At 47.4% G+C, this 21,059-nt stretch overlaps 1 protein-coding gene across 1 annotated transcript; it reads right to left on the bottom strand.

Annotated features, from left to right (window-relative positions):
• Positions 1-17,676: 17,676 nt before the first annotated feature.
• Positions 17,677-18,883, bottom strand: LOC310738430 (putative nuclease HARBI1; the record flags this gene model as incomplete). Its single annotated transcript, XM_083563415.1, has 2 exons — positions 17,677-18,405; positions 18,833-18,883. 2 exons carry the CDS (start codon positions 18,881-18,883, stop codon positions 17,677-17,679), a joined length of 780 nt encoding a protein of 259 aa, XP_083419541.1.
• Positions 18,884-21,059: the final 2,176 nt, after the last annotated feature.

The raw sequence follows: 21,059 nt of genomic DNA, 5'->3' as shown, positions 1-21,059 counted from the left end.
GCTGAGTGAGAGTTTGATCCTTGAAGGGGGGCCTGGCTGGTGGGTTCCCTGACATTGGGGAACTCTGAACAAATACATCAGATTTTTTTCATGCTGCAGCATCTTTAAGAAAAAACTATGATAACAGAACAAGTGGACAACATGGAATTGACAAATGAATCTTTGTTTGCAACAGTGTGTTATTTTTCCTTATACTGTATTGTTCAAAAGACAATGGATATGATTGGAAATGGATTTCTGTAAATAAAATTACCTTGGTGCAATCCTTGGCCTTCTTTCTTCTGTAGTACAGAAATGAACTTTGTGGTAAAACTAACTACTGTTTCACTACAGACTGTATAACAAAAAACAAAACAAAAAAATTATATATATATATATATATATATATATATATATATATATATATATATATATATATATAAATTTTATAAAGGTAGCTACATGGCATTTTTATGCACAGTGCAATAATAATTAACTATGTTCTTCCAGAAATAACTGGTACAACAAATGGTATAATACTGCTTTTGGAAGCATGGGCAGTTCTGACTTATTTCAAACTAGTGAGCCCTTGCTAACTCATTTGTAAATTCTAACACACAATGCTTTTGAAATCCACTTCTCTCTGTTTCAAATATTTAATTAAATATTATTCAAAATTTTACAGCTACGTGTACCTCCTGCTGTGTACTGTATGTGCATTGTCTTACTACACAATATCCATAGTGTAGTAGTTGCTGGTCAGTACATTCTCCATTTCTACACATAGCTCTGGGTTGGAGTTGTATGTACAAGGTAACTCCAAAACAGATCCACAGGTGTGTGCAACTGGTCGACATGCAAGTCCATCCAAAGTTGTAAACACAACTCCATCCATCCATCCATCTTCTCCCGCTTATCCGATGCCGGGTCGCGGGGGCAGCAGTCTAAGCAAAGATGCCCAGACTTCCCTCTCCCTAGACACTTCTTCCAGCTCTTCCGGGGGGACACCAAGGCGTTCCCAGGCCAGCCGGAAGACATAGTCTCTCCAGCGTGTCCTAGGTCTTCCCCGGGGTCTCCTCCCAGTGGGACGCGCCCGGAACACCTTCCCAGGAAGGCGTCCAGGAGGCATCCGGAACAGATGCCCGAGCCACCTCAGCTGACCCCTCTCGATGTGGAGGAGCAGCGGATCTACTCTGAGCTCCTCCTGAGTGACTGAGCTTCTCACCCTATCTCTAAGGGATCGCCCAGCCACCCTGCGGAGAAAGCACATTTTGGCCGCCTGTATCCGGGATCTTGTCCTTTCGGTCATGACCCAGAGCTCATGACCATAGGTGAGAGTAGGAACGTAGATTGACCGGTAAATCGAGAGTTTCGCCTTGCGGCTCAGCTCCTTCTTCACCACGACAGACCGGTACATCGACCGCATTACTGCAGAAGCTGCACCGATCCGTCTGTCAATCTCCCGTTCCACCCTTCCCTCACTCGTGAACAAAACCCCAAGATACTTAAACTCCTCCACTTGCGGCAGGAACTCCCCACCAACCTGAAGTGGGCAAGCCACCCTTTTCCGACTGAGGACCATGGCCTCGGATTTGGAGGTGCTGATTCTCATCCCAGCCGCTTCACACTCGGCTGCAAACCATCCCAGTGCATGCTGAAGGCCCTGGTCTGATGAAGCCAACACGACAACATCATCTGCAAAGAGCAAAGACGAAATCGTGTCGTCACCAAACCGGACACCCTCCGACCCCTGGCTGCGCCTAGAAATTCTGTCCATAAAAACTATGAACAGAACCGGTGACAAAGGGCAGCCCTGCCGGAGTCCAACATGCACCGGGAACAAGTCTGACTTACTGCCGGCAATGCGAATCAAGCTCCTGCTTCGGTCATACAGGGACCGGACAGCCCTTAGTAAAGGGCCCCCGATCCCATACTCCCGGAGCACCCTCCACAGGCCGCCGCGAGGGACACAGTCAAATGCCTTTTCCAAATCCACAAAGCACATGTGGACTGGTTGGGCAAACTCCCATGAACCCTCCAGCACCCTGTAGAGGGTATAGAGCTGGTCCAGTGTTCCACGGCCTGGACGAAAACCACATTGTTCCTCCTGAATCCGAGGTTCTACTATCGGGCCGTATTCTCCTCTCCAGTACCCTGGCATAGACTTTCCCAGGTAGGCTGAGAAGTGTGATCCACCTATAGTTGGAACACACCCTCCGGTCCCCCTTCTTAAAAAGAGGGACCACCACCCCGGTCTGCCATTCCAGAGGCACTGTCCCCGACCGCCACGCGATGCTGCAGAGGCGTGTCAGCCAAGACAGCCCCACAACATCCAGAGACTTGAGGTACTTAGGGCGGATCTCATCCACCCCCGGTGCCTTGCCACCGAGGAGTTTCTTTACTACCTCGGTGACTTCAGCTTGGGTGATGGACGAGTCCGCCTCTGAGCCCTCAGCCTCTGCTTCCTCAATGAAAGACGTGACGGCGGGATTGAGGAGATCCTCGAAGTATTCCTTCCACCGTCCAACGACATCCCCAGTTGAGGTCAACAGCTCCCCACCTCTACTGTAAACAGCATTGGTGGGGCACTGCTTTCCCCTCCTGAGGCGCCGGACGGTTTGCCAGAATCTCTTCGAGGCCAGCCGATAGTCCTTCTCCATGGCCTCACCGAACTCCTCCCAGGCCCGAGTTTTTGCCTCGATAACCACCCGGGCTGCAGTTCGCTTGGCCTGCCGGTACCCGTCAGCTGCCTCAGGAGTCCCACAAGCCAACCAGGCCCGGTAGGACTCCTTCTTCAGCTTGATGGCATCCCTTACTTCCGGTTTCCACCACTGGGTTCGGGGATTGCCGCCTCGACAGGCACCGGAGACCTTACTGCCACAGCTCCGAGCGGCCGCTTCGACAATGGAGGTGGAGAACATGGTCCACTCGGACTCAATATCTCCCCGGCCTCCCTCAGGATCTGGTCAAAGCTCCGCCGGAGGTGGGAGTTGAAGATCTCTCTGACAGGAGGCTCGGCCAAACGTTCCCAGCAGACCCTCACAGTACGCTTGGGTCTGCCGAGTCTGTCCAGCTTCCTCCCCCGCCATCGGATCCAACTCACCACCAGGTGGTGATCAGTTGACAGCTCCGCCCCTCTCTTTACCCGAGTGTCCAAGACATACGGCCGCAGGTCAGATGAAACGACCACAAAGTCGATCATCGACCTACGGCCTAGGGTGTCCTGGTGCCACGTGTACTGATGGACACCCTTATGCTTGAACATGGTGTTCGTTATGGACAAACTGTAACTAGCACAGAAGTCCAATAACTGAACACCGCTCGGGTTCAGATCAGGGGGGCCGTTCCTCCCAATCACGCCCCTCCAGGTGTCACTGTCGCTGCCCACGTGTGCATTGAAGTCTCCCAGTAGAACGACGGAGTCCCCAGTCGGAGCACTGTCCAGCACCCCTCCCAGAGACCCCAAGAAGGCCGGGTACTCTATACTGCCGTTTGGCCCGTAGGCACACACGACAGTGAGAGACCAATCCCCAACCCGTAGTCGCAGGGAAACGACCCTCTCGTTCACCGGGGTAAACTCCAACACATGGCGGCTGAGCTGGGGGGGCTATAAGCAAACCCACACCAGCCCGACGCCTTTCACCATGTGCAGCTCCAGAGTTGTAAAGAGTCCATCCTCTCTCGAGGAGTGTGGTTCCAGAGCCCAGGCCGTGCGTAAAGGTGATCTCGACTATCTCTAGTCGGAACCTCTCAACCTCACGCACAATCTCAGGCTCCTTCCCCGCCAGCGAGGTGACATTCCACGTCCCTAGAGCTAGCTTCCGTGTCCAGGGATCGGGTTGTCGAGGCCTCCGCCTTCGACTGCTGCCCGATCCTCTTAGCACCGGCCCCTTACGGTCCCTCCTGCAGGTGGTGAGCCCACTGGAAGGCGGCCCCACATCGCTCCTTCGGGCTGAGCCCGGCCGGACCCTGTAGGGGAAGGCCCGGCCACCAGGCACTCGCATACGAGCCCCAACCCCGGGCCTGGCTCCAGGGTGGGGCCCCGGCTGCGCCATACCAGGCGACGTCACGGTCCCTGATGTAGTATCTCTCATAAGGGGTTTTGAACCGCTCTTAGTCTGACCCATCGCCCAGGACCTGTTTGCCTTGGGAGACCCTACCAGGGGCATATAGCCCCGGACAACATAGCTCCTAGGGTCATTCGGGTACTCAAACCCCTCCACCACGTTAAGGTGGCAGTTCAAGGAGAGGTAAACACAACTCTTATTTTTGTAACACAGATGAAATCTGACCCTGTCACAGGCAGCATTCTCAGCATTCTTCTAAGACATCTGATCCATGTGAAGGCTTGGTTCTCAGCTGGTGTTGTTGGACTTGCTTCAGTAAGCTTTAAGACTTTTCTGGAAGTTGGTTTCTAAACGTCTGACACATTATCGAGAGCATATTTTGGTTGCTGAATTATTTGTTTGTGTGCTACTTGAATAAGGACTGCTTTACGGTTATCTTGTGATGGGACTGTGTTTACTACCAATCGATCCAGCAGATCTAATAACTCATCCTGACCATCACTGTCAAGGTCCTGCTGTAAAGCAGTAGTTATGAGATCTCTCTCACACTGACTCAGATACAACAGCAATGACTGATACAGTAAATTAGTAGATACAGCATGTTCTCCGAATATCAGTGCAGTGGTAAATGCTGGGGCAATGCCCAATGGAAAGTAGTCTTGGTCTAGAAAACCCTTGGTCAATATTCTTCCCACAGCTTTCTTGCCATTTTGGTGACAGAGATGGCACTCTCATTTCCGCCCCCTCAGCTGCAAAATCCAGAAATTCTGTCCAAAATGCAGCATAGACATCCCTTGACACACCATCTGTATCGTGGCCTTTTTCATGAATAAAGCTGTACTTTAAGTGGAAGTTGAGAACCAACTTATCTTTGAATTGACAAATCATTTCCTCTAATAGATTTACTCTGTGAAGATTTACTCTGTTACTGTAAGTAGCTCATAGTTTGTACCAAAGTTTGAATGAGCAATGTCATCCTCTACGAAAAGAGTGGACGTGGATGGGACAACACTGATGACTTCCTCTGTGGGAGAGAAATATTGAAAAGGCTCAATCAGATGGGTTTCAGAAAGCAACGCATAGTCTGCATTACCACTTGAATGGACAGTACGTTTAACAGGAGTGGATGTAGAGAGGCCAACGTTAATGACTTCCTCTGTGGATGCAACAACTGGAACATTGTCATCAAGCTCCCTTGCAGATGGTACATCTTCTATGCCACCTACGATCACCTCTGAATCATAAGACCGAGAAGTAAGATCAAGGACAACAGCTAAATGGGCACTGGAGGTTTCAATAATTACAATCTTTAACTCTACAAGATGGATTGGTTTGTGGTTTATGTACACTAAGTGGCTTTTCCAGGTGTTGATCAGAATTAATGTGCTGTACTCTCTTCTGCTGCTCTCCTATACTATGTCTGTCCTTCCCATTGTCCACTTCTGTGCCAGATTTGTCTTTGTGCCACATCGTATGTAAATAAAAGCGTAAAATACCAAATTTTAAGAGTGTGTACAGCTCACCATGCTGTCTTCAAGTTCTGATTCCTTAAAGTCATAAATACTATGAGTGAATTCTTCCCATTTTCCTTTTTTTGACTCACCATGTGGAAAAAATTGTTCCTTGGCATGAGACATAAGGTCATTCTTGGTTGCATCCTTGGATATATCAAGAATTCTGGTTCCTCCACCACAGCGTTTTCTAACTTGCTTTCCCTCATGGATCCACCCCAACTCGATTTTTCTTGAAGACTTTGTAGCATTTCTTTTATAGCTTGCTTTTTTTGTAGACCTTCTTACTTTTGTACTTCCCTCATCATGGCTTGTTGTTGCTGTCCTCATTTTTTTCACAGTTTTTCAAGAAGGGACATCTTTGAGCAGTTATCGTCTCTTTGTTTTTGTTTGTCCAGACAGTACCGCCTTGTAGCAATCCTGTCTCCATACAGTGGTATGTAGCGTGCAAGGCAGGTGTCATCTTGTACTCTGACATCTGGGCCCGGTTTTTCAAAAGTAATCCACTAGGATTTTGGATAACGGATTGGATCAAATCTTGAAAATGTTTTTTTCAAAAGAAAAAACGGATTACATAATCGGATTAGATCATGTAATCCAATCTTGGTTTTGATCCGGATCAAACCTTTAGTTTGGGTTTTTCAGAACTTTTTTGTAGGATTTGGATCCAAAAAATCTGGATTAAACTGATCCCATCAGAAGGGTGGTATGCCGCCCATTGATTGAATGCGAGACTCCGGTTCTATTTACAGATATTTATTAACACCGTAGAACACTTTAGCCTGCTTCTCAACCAATGGCAGAGTCATTTCCCAGAAGCAATCTTCACAGTCAAACAAAATATGATCCTTCAACTCACACACAGTGAAAACACCACGTAGAAAACACCACGTAGCATGGAGTGATAAAGAAACAAACTAGCAGGTAACATCACCGCTACATGTGCGCTTTGGTCACCGTGAGTGGCTTACGGCGCTTACAGGCGCTACTTCCGGTTTTTAACCATGTCAAAATAAAAGTACGTATTTTCAAAATAAATTCAAAAACCGGCTGCATTTACACTCCCACCATCACACAATGTGTGATTCACAATAAATAAATTACATTGTTAACAGAACCTTATAAACCATTGATGTAAATACACAAATATACCTTCAAATATAAACAAAACAATGACATTGAAGAGCTAACCTACTTATTCAGCCTCAAGCAAAAGTACTGTTTTGTGTATTGACCTTTCTAAGTAAACTGGCTTATTTGAGCGTGTGCCTTTACGGTCTAGTGTTGTGTCACTAAGTAACAGTTTGAGTTTTCTGACTCTTCCGTCAGCTTCTTGGAAGACTTCAACTACCTTCGCCAGCTTCCACTGATTTCTTGGTGTGCCATCATCTTGCAACAGGACAATGTCATTCACTTTAGCATTTCTCCTGTCCTTGTTCCATTTGCTCCTCTGCTGTAGATTCAGCAAATACTCCTTTCTCCACCTGGTCCAGAATTCATTGGATAAGAACTGTACTCTCTTCCATCTCTTCTGAAGATAGAGATCTTCCCTTACAAACTTACCAGGTGGTGGTGCGATTATTGACGATTTCATTGTCAATATATGGTTTGGAGTTAGGGGTTCAGGTCCTAATGGATCATTGAGATGTTCCGTGGTCAATGGTCGACTATTCACTATAGCCATCACTTCGTACAGGAATGTTCTTAATGAAGAACTGTCTAATCTTCCAGCAGACTGGTCTAGGATGGATGTGAGGACACTTCCCACGGTCCGTATCTGCCTCTCCCAGACGCCGCCCATGTGACTGGAAGCAGGTGGGTTCATGACAAAGTTGCATCCTAGCTCTTTCACACGTTCTTGCTCCATTCCTTTCATTAATACTTGAAATTCATTGCGTGCTCCCACAAAGTTTGTGCCTTGATCACTTTGTAGATGACTTACATTGCCTCTTATGGCAATAAAACAGCACAATGCATTTAGGAAGGCATCAGTAGAAAGGTCATCCAATACCTCAATGTGGATGGCACGTGAACACATGCAGGTGAATAGAAGCCCATATCTCTTCAGCTCTTTCCTTCCATCTTTGACATAAAATGGTCCGAAACAGTCCATACCACTATAAGTAAATGGAGGGGTTGCTTCCATCCTCTCTGGTGGAAGATCAGCCATTTTTTGTTCTTGATTACACTTTCTGAGCTTTCTGCATTTGATGCACTTGAAAATGAGTGATGACACTTCACTACTACACCCTAGGATCCAAATCCCACTGGAACGTAGTTCATTGATGGTCATTCCACAACCCTGATGCTTCACCTTCTCATGATAGTGCTTTATCAACAATCAAGATACATGATGTCCTTTGGGGAGGATAGCTGGGTGTTTGACATGAGGGTGGAGTGTTGCTTGTGTCAATCTACCTCCCACCCTCAGGATATCTTGGCCATCCATGAAAGGGTTCAACTTGTGCAGCTCGTTTGACTTGCTCTTTTGTACCTCTTTCTTTTGTTTAAGAGCCTTGATTTCATCACTGAACGCCTCTTCTTGAACTGCATGGATTATGAATTGTTCAGCATTCATTCTTTCTTCAAGTGTCGTAACTTCATTGGATCTTGTTTTAAGACCTTTCACCTCTTTTGCAAAACGCTTAAGTCTTGCTATGGCTCTTACGACTCTCTTCCAATCAGAAAACTTATGAAGTCGATCTGATAGGGACCTTTTCTCATTTGCTTTCGTTGTGTGAACTTGTGCTCCTTTGATTTCTGGGTCGTCCTCATTGAGGTCTCGCACCTGAATCTCTTCTTTGTTAGGGAGCTCCTTTTGCCACAAGAAACTAGGTCCCGTGAACCAGTTAGACTCTACAAGCTCCTTTGCCATAGGTCCGCGAGAGGCATGGTCAGCCGGGTTATTTTCTGAGGCAACATATTGCCACTGACTTGGTTCTGTGCTCGATTTGATCTGCTGGATCCGATTGGCTACGAATACATGAAATCGCTTTTCATCATTGTTAATGTAACCAAGGAGGACCTTGGAATCGGTCCAAAAGTATTCCTGCAGATTTTCGATCTCCATTTCTCTCTTTAGCAGAGCACCTGTCCTTGTGGCTATGACCGCAGCGGAGAGTTCCAGTCTTGGGATTGTTGTTACTTTCATCGGAGCAACCCTTGCCTTCCCCATAACAAGAGCGCAATGGACTTCTCCAGACTTCGAAACAACCCTAAGGTAAGAACACATTCCATAGCCAGAAACACTAGCATCGGAAAAATGGTGAAGTTCACACTCTAGAACTTCCTTGGCTGCCAATGGTATGTAGTGCCGTGGTATCTCTACCGAAGACAGATTATGAAGGTCTTGGAGCCATGCTTCCCAACGCGGCCTAAAGTCATCAGGAAGTGGCTCATCCCATCCTACCTTGTCTTGGCACATCCTTTGTAGAATCTCTTTACCTTTCAAAATGATAGGTGCCACAAATCCAAGAGGATCAAAAATTGAGGCAACTGTTGACAGTACTCCTCTTCTGGTAAAAGGATGCTCTTTTACCCTCACTCTGAACTGGAATTTATCTGAGCTAATGCACCATTGGACCCCAAGAGCCCGTTCCATCTTTTGCTCGCCCAAGGCCATGTCCAGGTCAGCTGCAACTTCAGCAATTTCTTGCTTTGGGATTGTGGCCAGAACTTTCTTGTTGTTGGTAATGAATTTGTGTAAGCGGAGTTTACCGGTGTTGCAGAGGTCTCTTGCCTCTCTAACAAGCCTGATAGCTTCCTCTTCACTGTCCAAACTTGTTAATCCATCGTCAACATAAAAGTTGCGCTGTATAAATCTCACTGTAGCTTCACTAAACTTGCCTTCTCCTTCTGCAGCCAGGTGTTTGAGCCCAAAGTTTGCACATCCAGGTGACGATGCAGCACCAAACAAGTGAACCTTCATGCGAAACACTGACGGTGGATCTTCCATATTGCCTCTTTCCCACCACAGAAATCTGAGGTAGTCTTGGTCCCTTGGTGCAACATGAAATTGATGGAACATCTGCTGTACATCACACATGATCGCTACTTGTCCTTTGTGGAAACGGCACAAGACCCCTACAGGGGTATTTGTAAGGTCTGGCCCGGTGAGTAGATGCTCATTCAGTGATGTATTGTGAAACTTAGCTGAGCAATCAAATACCACGCGAATCTTTCCTGGCTTTTGAGGGTGGTAAACTCCATGGTGAGGGATATACCACGTGGTCTGATTGGTTACCTCTGGCTCTGGAACCTTTTCAGCATCACCTCTTGCAATCATGTCCTCCATAAAAGCCACATAATCCTTGTGATATTGATTATCTTTCTTAAGACGTTTTTCCAGATATCTGAGTCTATGTTCTGCACACACTTTGTTGTTTGGCAGACTTGGCCTCTCTTCCTTGAAAGGCAATGGCATTTCGTAATGCCCATTTGGCTTTTGCTTGATTCCTTCTTTCAGTTTCACCACAAACCTAATATCTTCTTGCGACATTAGAACTTCTTCACTAAACTTCTCAGTAAAATCTGACTCAAAGACCTTGAGTATATCTGACGGAGTGATCATTTCCTTAACTTGAGTTCTATAAACAAAATGGACCTCAGACTTGAGCTCTGTAGAGGGCTTGGTAGCTGGCTGAACTTTCTTTATGATGATACGGTGGCTCACACCGATTTCATCCTCATGACCATAATCAACTTCAGTGCTGCTGTAGCCGATAATGCTTCAACCCAACACAGACCTTTGTGCATACGGCTGGTTTTCATTGCCCGTGATGACATCTCTGGGAAGTAAAGCTTGTGGACAGTTATACCCGATCAACATTCCTACTTCACAGTCGAGCTCTGGAGACATTTCCTCTGCCAAATGTTCCAAGTGAGGCCATGACTTTGCGGTTATGCTTCTGGGTATATGGGATCTGTTTGCTGGTATGTAATCTCTGGTATAGGTTGTTGGGAGTTTGATTTTTGTGTCAGAGCTGATGCCTCTTACCTGTAGTCCTTGCACCTTTTGGCTATTCACCACTTTTGTTTTTGATGTTATCGTGGACACTTTAAGTTTTACTGGTTCTTTCTTGGCACCCAATGTTACAGCTGCATCCTTCAGGATGAAGGTTGTGTCGCTCTGACTATCAAGTAAAGCATACACTAAAACTTCCTTGTCTGGTTCCGTTGTCGTGGAGACATAGACTGGAACAATAGATGAAGTATGCGTACTGCTCTTCTCTTGAACAACTCTGTTAGAGGTAGCTTGCTGTATTTCAACTGATTCAGACTGTTGGTTCTTGTCTCCTTTGTTTTCTTTTGATCTTTCTTGTTTTATTCTTACTCCTTGTTCTTGGTCTTTCTTCCCACGATCTTGATGAAGGCAAGTGGGGTGGCGTTTTTCACATAAGTCACACACACTCCTGGATGTACAAGCTCTGGAGTTATGGCCAAACCTAAGACAGCCAAAACATAATTTCTCCAGTTGCACAAACTTAACTCTCTCTTCAACTGGTCTTTCCATGATCTTGAGACACCTATGGAGAGTATGGCCTTTCTTTTTGCAAAACATGCATGTGATGCTTGTCTTCTCACTTGTATTAGTGGTGAAAGTCTTAGCACTGATGTTTTGATTTTGTTGATACTTAGACTGTTCTCGTTCTGTTGGCTTTGTTCTTTCTTGGTCAGTTTGTTTCACTGCATATAATTTTGTGATGGGGTTGCATGCAATTGGAGCCTCCACGTTGAGAAATCTGACAAAGTATCTGAAGTCAGGGAACATTTTGTGTTCATCTTGATAAATCGTGGCATCTCTGTTCCAGCGTGAGCTCAACCAATCCGGGAGCTTGACAGTAATCTTTTGGTTTTCCACACAGTCGTTGAGAGTTTGTAGACCTTGAACATACGGCATAGCTGATTCCACACTGCTCAGGAAATCAACAAACTCACGAAGAGTTTTGCTGTCCTTAGGGCCAATTTTATGCCATGTATGTATCTTGTCACGGTATGACTTGGCAACTATGAATGGATTACCAAATCTGTCTTCAAGTATGTCCCAAGCAGCAGGATAAGCTGTTTCTGTTCCTACAAGGAAATGGCCTTCAATAGCTCTCTTGGCTGAGCCACCAACATACTTGCGTAGAAAGAAAAGCTTTTCCTGAGTCAGCAGGTTCTTGCGATCAATCAGAGTAAAGAAGGAAAGCTTCCAATCATTATACTTGAGAGGCTCTCCTTTAAAAACTTGAGGTTCTGGGATTGGAACTCGATTAGCTGTGATTGCTTTAGCAAGAGTACTCACAAGGTCATTGGAGGCTTCATGAGAGGCTAAAAAGGCTTGAGTGGCTGGAGCTTGAGTGATTGGGACTTGTTGCATGAGTGGAAGTGCAGTTGGGGTGATGACTTGATTTACAGGGACTTGAGAAAATGTGGCTGGCTGTGGACCAGAACATGAGGTGTACATGGAGGGATATGGGAGAGGGTTTTTAGTAGCTTTGACCTCATGTAAGTGATGGACTTGACTGGGCTTGGCTTGTTGTGCAGGAAGAGCTTGGGAGACTGATGCTTGATAGGAGGGAAAAAATTGATCCATTAAAGGGTTAAGTGCAAGTGGTGGATCGACAGATTCTGAATAAACCTGCAGTCTTGCTTGAGCTGCAACATGCCCTTTAAGTTCTTCTAGCCGTTCTACTTCTCTTCAACATTTCATGTTATGAAATAACATGAAATGTTGAAAATGAAATGAAATGTAAATATAAATCTCTTTGAATACTTTAGCTTAACCTTTGAACATTGTACAACAAACACTACAGTATCATAATAACACACTTCAATGAATGAGTAATAAAAAAAGGCAATTAACAAAGTGTGAAAAAACTCTTGGCACAGTCTAAATATGAAAACTCACTTGTATGAACAATACTTTGATATTAACTTACAACATCTTAGATTCAACTGGGAGAATAGTTAATTTTGCTTATTTACTTAGTTTCTTGCTAGATAATCAATTGCAGGAAAATAGAATGTCCACTGCTGCTTTAAGAAGAAAAAAACACAAATGAAATGTCCGTGTGTTATAATGGCAGAACTTGCGCTACTTTCAAGACACTCTCACATGCTTGCCTGTGTACCCTTGTCCGTCCCCTTTTGGATTTACACGAACAGTTCACATTCACATGATGGCCTCTCCTTTACCGCACGTGGCCTGCAACTGGTCCGTCTTCGTCCGCTCGGAGTCTTCACCGATGCAGAAGTGTTCTACTATGCCACCCATTGATTGAATGCGAGACTCCGGTTCCATTTACAGATATTTATTAACACCGTAGAACACTTTAGCCTGCTTCTCAACCAACGGCAGAGTCATTTCCCAGAAGCAATCTTCACAGTCAAACAAAATATGATCCTTCAACTCACACACAGTTGTAGAAAACACCACGTAGCATGGAGTGATAAAGAAACAAACTAGCAGGTAACATCAGAGGATGCCTGAGGAATGGAGAAGAGTGTGCTGGTACCGATCTTTAAGCATAAGGGAGATGTGCAGACCTGCAGTAACTACAGGGGAATAAAGTTGATCAGCCACACCATGAAGTTATGGGAAAGAGTAGTGGAAGCCAGGCTGAGAGAAGAGGTGACCATCTGTGAGCAACAGTATGGTTTCATGCCAAGGAAGAGCACCACAGATGCCTTATTTGCTTAGAGAACGTTGATGGAGAAGTATAGAGAAGGACAGAAGGAGCTGCATTGTGTATTTGTGGATTTAGAGAAAGCGTACGACAGGGTGCCAAGAGAGGAGTTGTGGTATTGTATGAGGAAGTCAGGTGTGTCAGAGAAGTATGTGAGGGTGGTGCAGGACATGTATGAGGACAGTGTGACAGCAGTGAAGTGTGCAGTAGGAACGACAGACTGGTTCAAGGTGAAGGTTGGACTGCATCAAGGATCGGCACTGAGCCCTTTCTTGTTTGCAGTGGTGATGGACAGGTTGACGGACGAGGTCAGACAGGAGTCTCCCTGGACTATGATGTTTGCGGATGATATTGTGATTTGTGGTGAGAGTAGTGAGCAGGTTGAGAAGAGCTTGGAGAGGTGGAGGTACGCGCTGGAGAGGAGGGGAATGAAAGTCAGTAGGAGTAAGACAGAGTATATGTGCGTAAATGAGAGGGAGGGCAGTGGAGTGGTGCGGTTACAGGGAGAAGAGGTGAAGAAGGTGGAGGAGTTCAGGTACCTGGGGTCAACAGTGCAAAGTAATGGAGAGTGTGTCAGAATGTTCAGGTTATAGGATCCAAGGCAGATGCAAAAGGAGCAGGGGAGAAAAGCTGTGCAGAGCCGAATCGGGAAGCCGAATTGGGAAGCCGATTCAGGGAGTCGATTCAGGGAGCTGATTCAGGGAGTCGATTCAGGGAGCCGATCCTACGCGGAGGGCGAGGATGCCGAGCCGGAAGCGGGGGCGCGTTCAGCGCGAACAAAACAGAGCCGAGCCGGAAACCGGAGCGCGTTCAGCGCGAGCCGAGCCGAGTCGGAAACCGGAGGACAGAATAGTCAGGTCAGAAACAAACAAACAAACGAACAAACAAACAAAACAGTGAATACGCTGGAGAGTGTTCAGGGCAAGCCTAAAGACAATCTCGCACTGACTGGAGAATTCAGGCGTCCTTATTAGTGACAGAAAATTAGACGCCAATTCCGTGCAGCTGGTTGGGAGGGGGTGTTTCCTCGGTGATTGAGGCGGTAATGCCAGCAGTGCACAGGCGGGCTGACAGTTCCCCCCCATCCAGGGCGGCCCCGGACGCCCCAACAGGCTGGCCCAGGTGGGCTCGATGAAAGCCGGCAATCAGGTCAGGGTCCAGGACAAAGCGGGAGGGGACCCAGGAGCGCTCCTCAGGACCATAGCCCTCCCAATCCACAAGGTACTGAAGGCCCCGACCACGACGACGGGAGCGGAGCAGGCGGCGCACGGTGTAGGCAGGACCCCCACCAATGACCCGGGCGGGCGGAGGGGGCCTGGCGGAGGGCACCAGGGAGCAGGCCCGAACGGGTCGATCCCTAGACACATGAAAGGTCGGGTGGACCCGGAGTGCCCCGGGGAGCCTGAGCAGGAGGGCCACGGGATTGACGACCTTGGAAATGGGGAAGGGGCCGATGAAGCGCGGGGCGAGCTTCCGACAGGTAGCCTAAAGGGGAAGGTCCCGAGTAGAGAGCCATACACGTTGCCCGGCACGGTAGTGGGGGGCTAGGCGCCGCCTACGGTTGGCCCCCTGGCAAAGCCTTATGCCATTTTTGAGCAGGGCCGCTCGGGCCGTCCTCCAGCCTCGACGGCAGCGTCGGAAGAAAAGGGCGGCAGAAGGAACGGCGGACCGGGGTTCCTGGTTGGAGAAAATAGGCGGCAGAAAACCGTGGACCACCTGGAAGGGCGCAAGTCCCGTGGCAGCAGTGGGAAGAGTGTTATGGGCATACTCGATCCACAAAAGTCTGTCCGACCAGGAGGAGGGTTCCCGACTGCAAAGGAGGCGGAGACCAGTCTCAAGATCCTGGTTGAGTCTCTCGGTCTGTCCGTTCGTCTGGGGGTGAAACCCAGATGAGAGGCTGGTCGAGATGCCCAGGAGGCGGCAGAACTCCCTCCAAAACAGCGCCGAGAATTGGGGTCCGCGGTTCGAGACAATGTCCCTGGGAAAACCATGGAGGTGAAATATGTGCTGGAGGGCCAGCTTGGCGGTTTCCTTGGCAGATGGCAGCTTGGGTAAGGCGATGAAGTGGCCCATCTTAGAAAACCGATCAATGACCGTCATGACGACCGTGTTGCCATTGGAAACGGGCAGCCCGGTAACAAAGTCCATGGCGATGTGCGACCACGGGCGTTTCGGGATAGGAAGGGGCCGAAGAAGACCTTGGGGGCGGTCACGAGGGTTCTTGTGTAGGGCACACTCGGGGCAGGCTGCGACAAAGTCCCGGGTGTCCTTTACCATGGAAGGCTACCAGAAGCGTGCCTTGACCAATGACAAGGTGCGAGGCTGACCGGGGTGACAGAACAACAGGGAGTTGTGACACCACTGAAGAACTCCAGAGCGGAGGGAAGACGTCAGAAGGTGGAGGGGTGCCGCCACCGAACTATAGCCCTTCACGAAGCGGCGATAAAAGTTGGCGAATCCCAGGAACCTTTGTAATTGGCGGCGGGAGGTGGGGGTCGGCCAGTCCCGGATTGCCTGGACCCTGGCAGGGTCCATCCGGATATTCCCTGCTGAAAGCAGGTATCCCAGGAACGAGGTATGTGAGGTGTGGAACTCACATTTCTCGGGTTTTACGTAGAGCCCGTTCTTGAGAAGTCTCTCCAAGACCTGACGCACCTGCCGGACGTGCTTGTCCATGGAATGGGAGAAGATCAAGATATCATCCAGGTAGACGAACACGAACGTATTGAGCATGTCACGGGGGACCTCGTTGACTAGAGCCTGAAAGACGGCCGGGGCGTTGGTTAGGCCGAACGGCATGACGAGGTACTCGTAATGTCCGGCTGGGGTGTTGAAGGCGGTCTTCCACTCGTCCCCCTCCCTGATACGCACCAGGTGGTACATCGGCCAGATTGTTCTGTCAGAATGTTCAGGTTATAGGATCCAAGGCAGATGCAAAAGGAGCAGGGGAGAAAAGCTGTGCAGAGCCGAATCGGGAAGCCGATTCAGGGAGTCGATTCAGGGAGCTGATTCAGGGAGTCGATTCAGGGAGCCGATTCAGGGAGCCGATCCTACGCGGAGGGCAAGGATGCCGAGCCGGAAGCGGGGGCGCGTTCAGCGCGAGCCAGAAACCTAAACGCGCGTTCAGCGCGAGCTGAGCCGAGCCGGAAGCCGGAGCGCGTACAGCGCGAACAGAGCAGAGCCGAGCCGAGTCGGAAACCGGAGGACAGAATAGTCAGGTCAGAAACAAACAAACAAACGAACAAACAAACAAAACAGTGAATACGCTGGAGAGTGTTCAGGGCAAGGCTAAAGACAATCTGGCACTGACTGGAGGATTCAGGCGTCCTTATAAGTGCCAGAAAATTAGACGCCAATTCCGTGCAGCTGGTTGGGAGGGGGTGTTTCCTCGGTAATTGAGGCGGTAATGCCAGCAGTGCACAGGCGGGCTGACAGAGTGTGTTAGGGAAGTGAAGAAAAGAGTGCAGGCAGGGTGGAGTGGGTGGAGAAGAGTGACAGGAGTGATTTGTGATAGAAGAGTATCTGCAAGAATGAAAGGAAAAGTTTATAGGACTGTGGTGAGACCTGCGATGTTGTATGGATTAGAGACAGTGGCATTGAGTAAAAGGCAGGAGGCGGAGCTGGAGGTAGCAGAGCTGAAGATGTTAAGGTTTTCGTTGGGAGTGACGAGGATGGACAAGATTAGAAATGAGTTTATTAGAGGGACAGCGCATGTTGGACGTTTTGGTGACAAGGTGAGGGAGGCAAGATTGAGATGGTTTGGACATGTGCAGAGGAGGGACACGAATTATATCGGTAGGAGAATGCTGAGGATGGAGCCACCAGGAAGGAGGAAAAGAGGAAGACCAAGGAGGAGGTTCATGGATGTGGTGAGGGAAGACATGCAGGTAGTTGGTGTAAAAGAGGCAGATGTAGAGGACAGGGTGGTATGGAGACGGATGATCCGCTGTGGCGACCCCTAATGGGAGCAGCCGAAAGAAAAAGAAGAAGAACATCACCGCTACATGTGCGCTTTGGTCACCGTGAGTGGCTTACGGCACTTACCGGCACTACTTTTAACCATGTCAAAATAAAAGTACGTATTTTCAAAATAAATTCAAAAACCGGCTGCATTTACAGGTGGATTCCATGCCCAAAATGTAATGAAAACTTAAAAAATGTATCAAATAATACTATATTTGGATCATGCAGTATCTTACAAGATATCCTATTTATTCATAAGGTTTTAATTTTATTTGTTTATCCGGCAGGCTACAGTGATTAGGTAATCTTTAACGTATTCAGCCTTTCAGTATAGGCCTACAGCAAAGTAGAAAGAGTTTGGCCTCATACAATAATCCCCCAAACAGCTGTCAAAATTGACAAAAAACAATAAATTTTATTCTGTCACTAACTGATATATATATATATTCATCACAATCGAAAATATTTTTGTTTTTAGAATATTTATTAGTGATGCATGCAATGATTACAGAATAACCCCAAAAAGGCATCCGGTCGGTTGGTTTGAAGGTCTCTATATAGAGCGCTCTCCCTCAGGATGCGTGCATCATGGACAGACCCAGGCCACTTGACAACGCAGTTGGTGATGATGAGGTCAGCATCACACACAAGTTGGACATTGATGCTGTGCCTCCCCTTTCTGCTTATAAACGCCCATTCATTCTCACAAGGTGCTTGTATATGCACATGTGTGCAGTCGATTGCTACAATAGTATTGGGCATATTCCCCAAAAGAAAAAAGCTGCGCTTGGCCTGGGCAATCTGGTTGTCCTTTGGAAAAGAAACAAATTCATCGACCAGGCTGGCCAGTGCGATTGACACATCTCTCACCACATCACACACAGCTGATTTCACCACTTCCATATAGTCACCAACAACCTGATAGCAAGTCCCACATGCATAAAATCGGAAAGCAATGAGGATCTGGTCTTCCACAGACAGACCGTGACTCCTTTGGGTTCTGTGTTGAAGTTTTGGCCTGAGAAGGTTCACAAGGTACTTTATATCAGCCTTCCCAAAGCGAAACCGGACATACAGCTCCTCAGTGGTGTATTGCTCCAGTGGCTTGGTACGTTCAACATACACCCTTTGACGGTATCCTCTCCTGGCAAAGTGGTGGTGGCGGTGGACAACACCTGCTATTTCACTGTTTCTCTGTGAATCCTCTGAGAAAGGCTGATTTATATGGCTGTGTAGTTGGTCTTTTTAGACACACCTATTACAACTCATTAGTTTTGGCTTGTGTTCAATTGAGGCAATTGGACCCAAGGCCTATAATTGATGAACAATGTTCACTATAGTAAAGCAACGGAACCATGGACTCAAGAAGCTGTACTTCACTGCTGCTGAAACCAATGCACTACTAGAGGGCCATTATGGAACAATAGTGGGAAGTTTTAATTCTGCTAAGGATACCAACAAAAAGAAAAATGATGTTTGGATTTTAATCACAGAAAATGTGAATGCCATAGGGTCTGGCCAGAGGAGGACCACAGACCAAATCAAATTGCGGTGGAAGAATCTTAAGGCCAGTTCAACAAAGGACCATGCTGAAGCCAAAAACCCACAAACAGGCAACAAGCCATTTAAGAGGGGAGATTACACAGATGTGGTCCTCGACATCATTGGAGGTGAGAAGTCGCAAGCTCTCCATGGTATTCAAGGTGTTGTAGGGTATGGCGAGCCTTGGATTGAGGAGGAGGAGGAGAATCTGCCAGTTCCTCCTGAGGCTGATCCAGAGAGCGTATTTATATTGAATCTCAGCTCTGTTCCTGAGGAAGAAGCTGGATCCTCATTAGTTGAGCCAGTGGTAGTTGCCACAGGATCTCAGAGCAAAGGCTTGAAGCGCCCTTCATCAAACATTACATTACATTACATCTTCTCCCGCTTATCCGAGACCGGGTCGCGGGGGCAGCAGTCTAAGAGATGCCCAGACTTCCCTCTCCCTAGACACTTCTTCCAGCTCTTCCGGGGGGACACCGAGGCGTTCCCAGGCCAGCCGGGAGACATAGTCTCTCCAGCGTGTCCTAGGTCTTCCCCGGGGTCTCCTCCCAGTGGGACGCGCCCGGAACACCTTCCCAGGAAGGCATCCAGGAGGCATCCGGAACAGATGCCCGAGCCCCCTCAGCTGACCCCTTTTGATGTGGAGGAGCAGCTGCTCTACCCTGAGCTCCTCCCGAGTGACCGAGTTTCTCACCCTATCTCTAAGGGATCGCCCAGCCACCCTGCGGAGAAAGCTCATTTCGGCCGCCTGTATCCGGGATCTTGTCCTTTCGGTCATGACCCAGAGCTCATGACCATAGGTGAGAGTACGAACGTAGATTAACCGGAAAATCGAGAGTTTCGCCTTGCGGCTCAGCTCTTTCTTCACCACGACAGACCGGTACATCGACCGCATTACTGCAGAAGCTGCACCGATCTGTCTGTCAATCAAAGAAAGATGATGATTACAAGGCACTTCTGCAAAAAAAAAACTGAAATGGCAGAAGCACAGCTTCATCTGGCAGAGGAACAACTGACTCTGACCAAACTGCAGCAAACCAAGGCCAGACTTGAGATCCGCCTCCTAAAGGCTACGCTCAGAAAAGCTGGTCTCTCCAGATCAGATGAGGAAGTCTGAAATTATTGTGGAGTATTTGACATTGTCTTTTTTTTTTTTATTCAATACATCTATATTTGAAACTTGTTATAAATATCCTCAATGTACAGTGTTTGTGTTGTAGGTCTCAGATGAGCGGACTGCTGAAAAAGGATGGGGTGGGGTTTTTCTTGTGTTTAGTTCCTTTTAAATGTGTGTGTTTTCATTTCAAATAATAATAAACTTATATTGACCCCACACTGGCTATTCTACTTGTTGCTCTTTACATATCTATAGTTCTACATTGTGATTTCCTATCCTGTTTGAGCACTGGTTATCCAGATCTAATCCTATCCGGATAAGATTGATCCAATCCGATGTTGCTTTGAAATACTGGTTTAAGAAGTAAGCTGGATTACGTGATCACGGATCGCAAAAAAAAGGATTACTAAATCCGGATCAATTTTATCCGGATTAAACCTTTTGAAAAAACAGGCCCTGATGTATCAATCTGTAAACTGAAAACTTAGCAAAGTTAGCTTTAAAGGAATATGTCAGTTTGTTGTAAAGTACACTTTGCAATGTTTATAAAAATGGCTTTTGCAAAAGTCTTTTTTCTACAGTTACCAAAAAAAGTAAGCCTGTTCATGAGACAGATCTGCAGTGTGGAGAGGAGCTTTTGTGCCCACATCAGCCGCTATAGGCCTGGCACATGCCTACCTCTGGCGGCTCTTCTGTGCCTGTCTGTGATCAAGTTAAAACTTCAAGAGGCAAACATACAGAGTGTGGAGGAGCTGGTGAGCCCATAGCGGATGATACAGGACAGACACATGCCTAATCCTGGCGTGTCTTGTGTATCTGTCATAATGAAGAAACGTGCTAGGAAAATGGATCTTAAAAATCTTATGCATGGCCTACATAAATCACTCCAGGGGGACTGAATCCGGTTTGTCATGTCATGTACCACCATGGATTAGTGAAAGGGCTAAAGCTCTGATTCTGTTTTTATTCACTCGGTCTGCCCTTCTCCAAAACACTTAATGAACTTCATCACTTTGGTCACATTTAGTAGGTTCACCTTCTGCAAGTAAAGACTCTGTAACCTTAAGGAGGATAAATGTCAGCATTTGTAGGCTCAGCACAACCTTGGTGCTTCTTTCTGTACCGAATATACACCTGTACAAGAGGCAGATCTGCCAGGTGTGTAACATAGTCAGCTCGGGAAAGTAGGAATGACGTATGACCGAGATAC

This window comes from Silurus aristotelis, assembly GCF_946808225.1.
Source record: "Silurus aristotelis genome assembly, chromosome: 15".
Classification (NCBI taxonomy): Eukaryota; Metazoa; Chordata; class Actinopteri; order Siluriformes; family Siluridae; genus Silurus; species Silurus aristotelis.
This window is presented reverse-complemented; position numbering and strand designations above follow the sequence as displayed.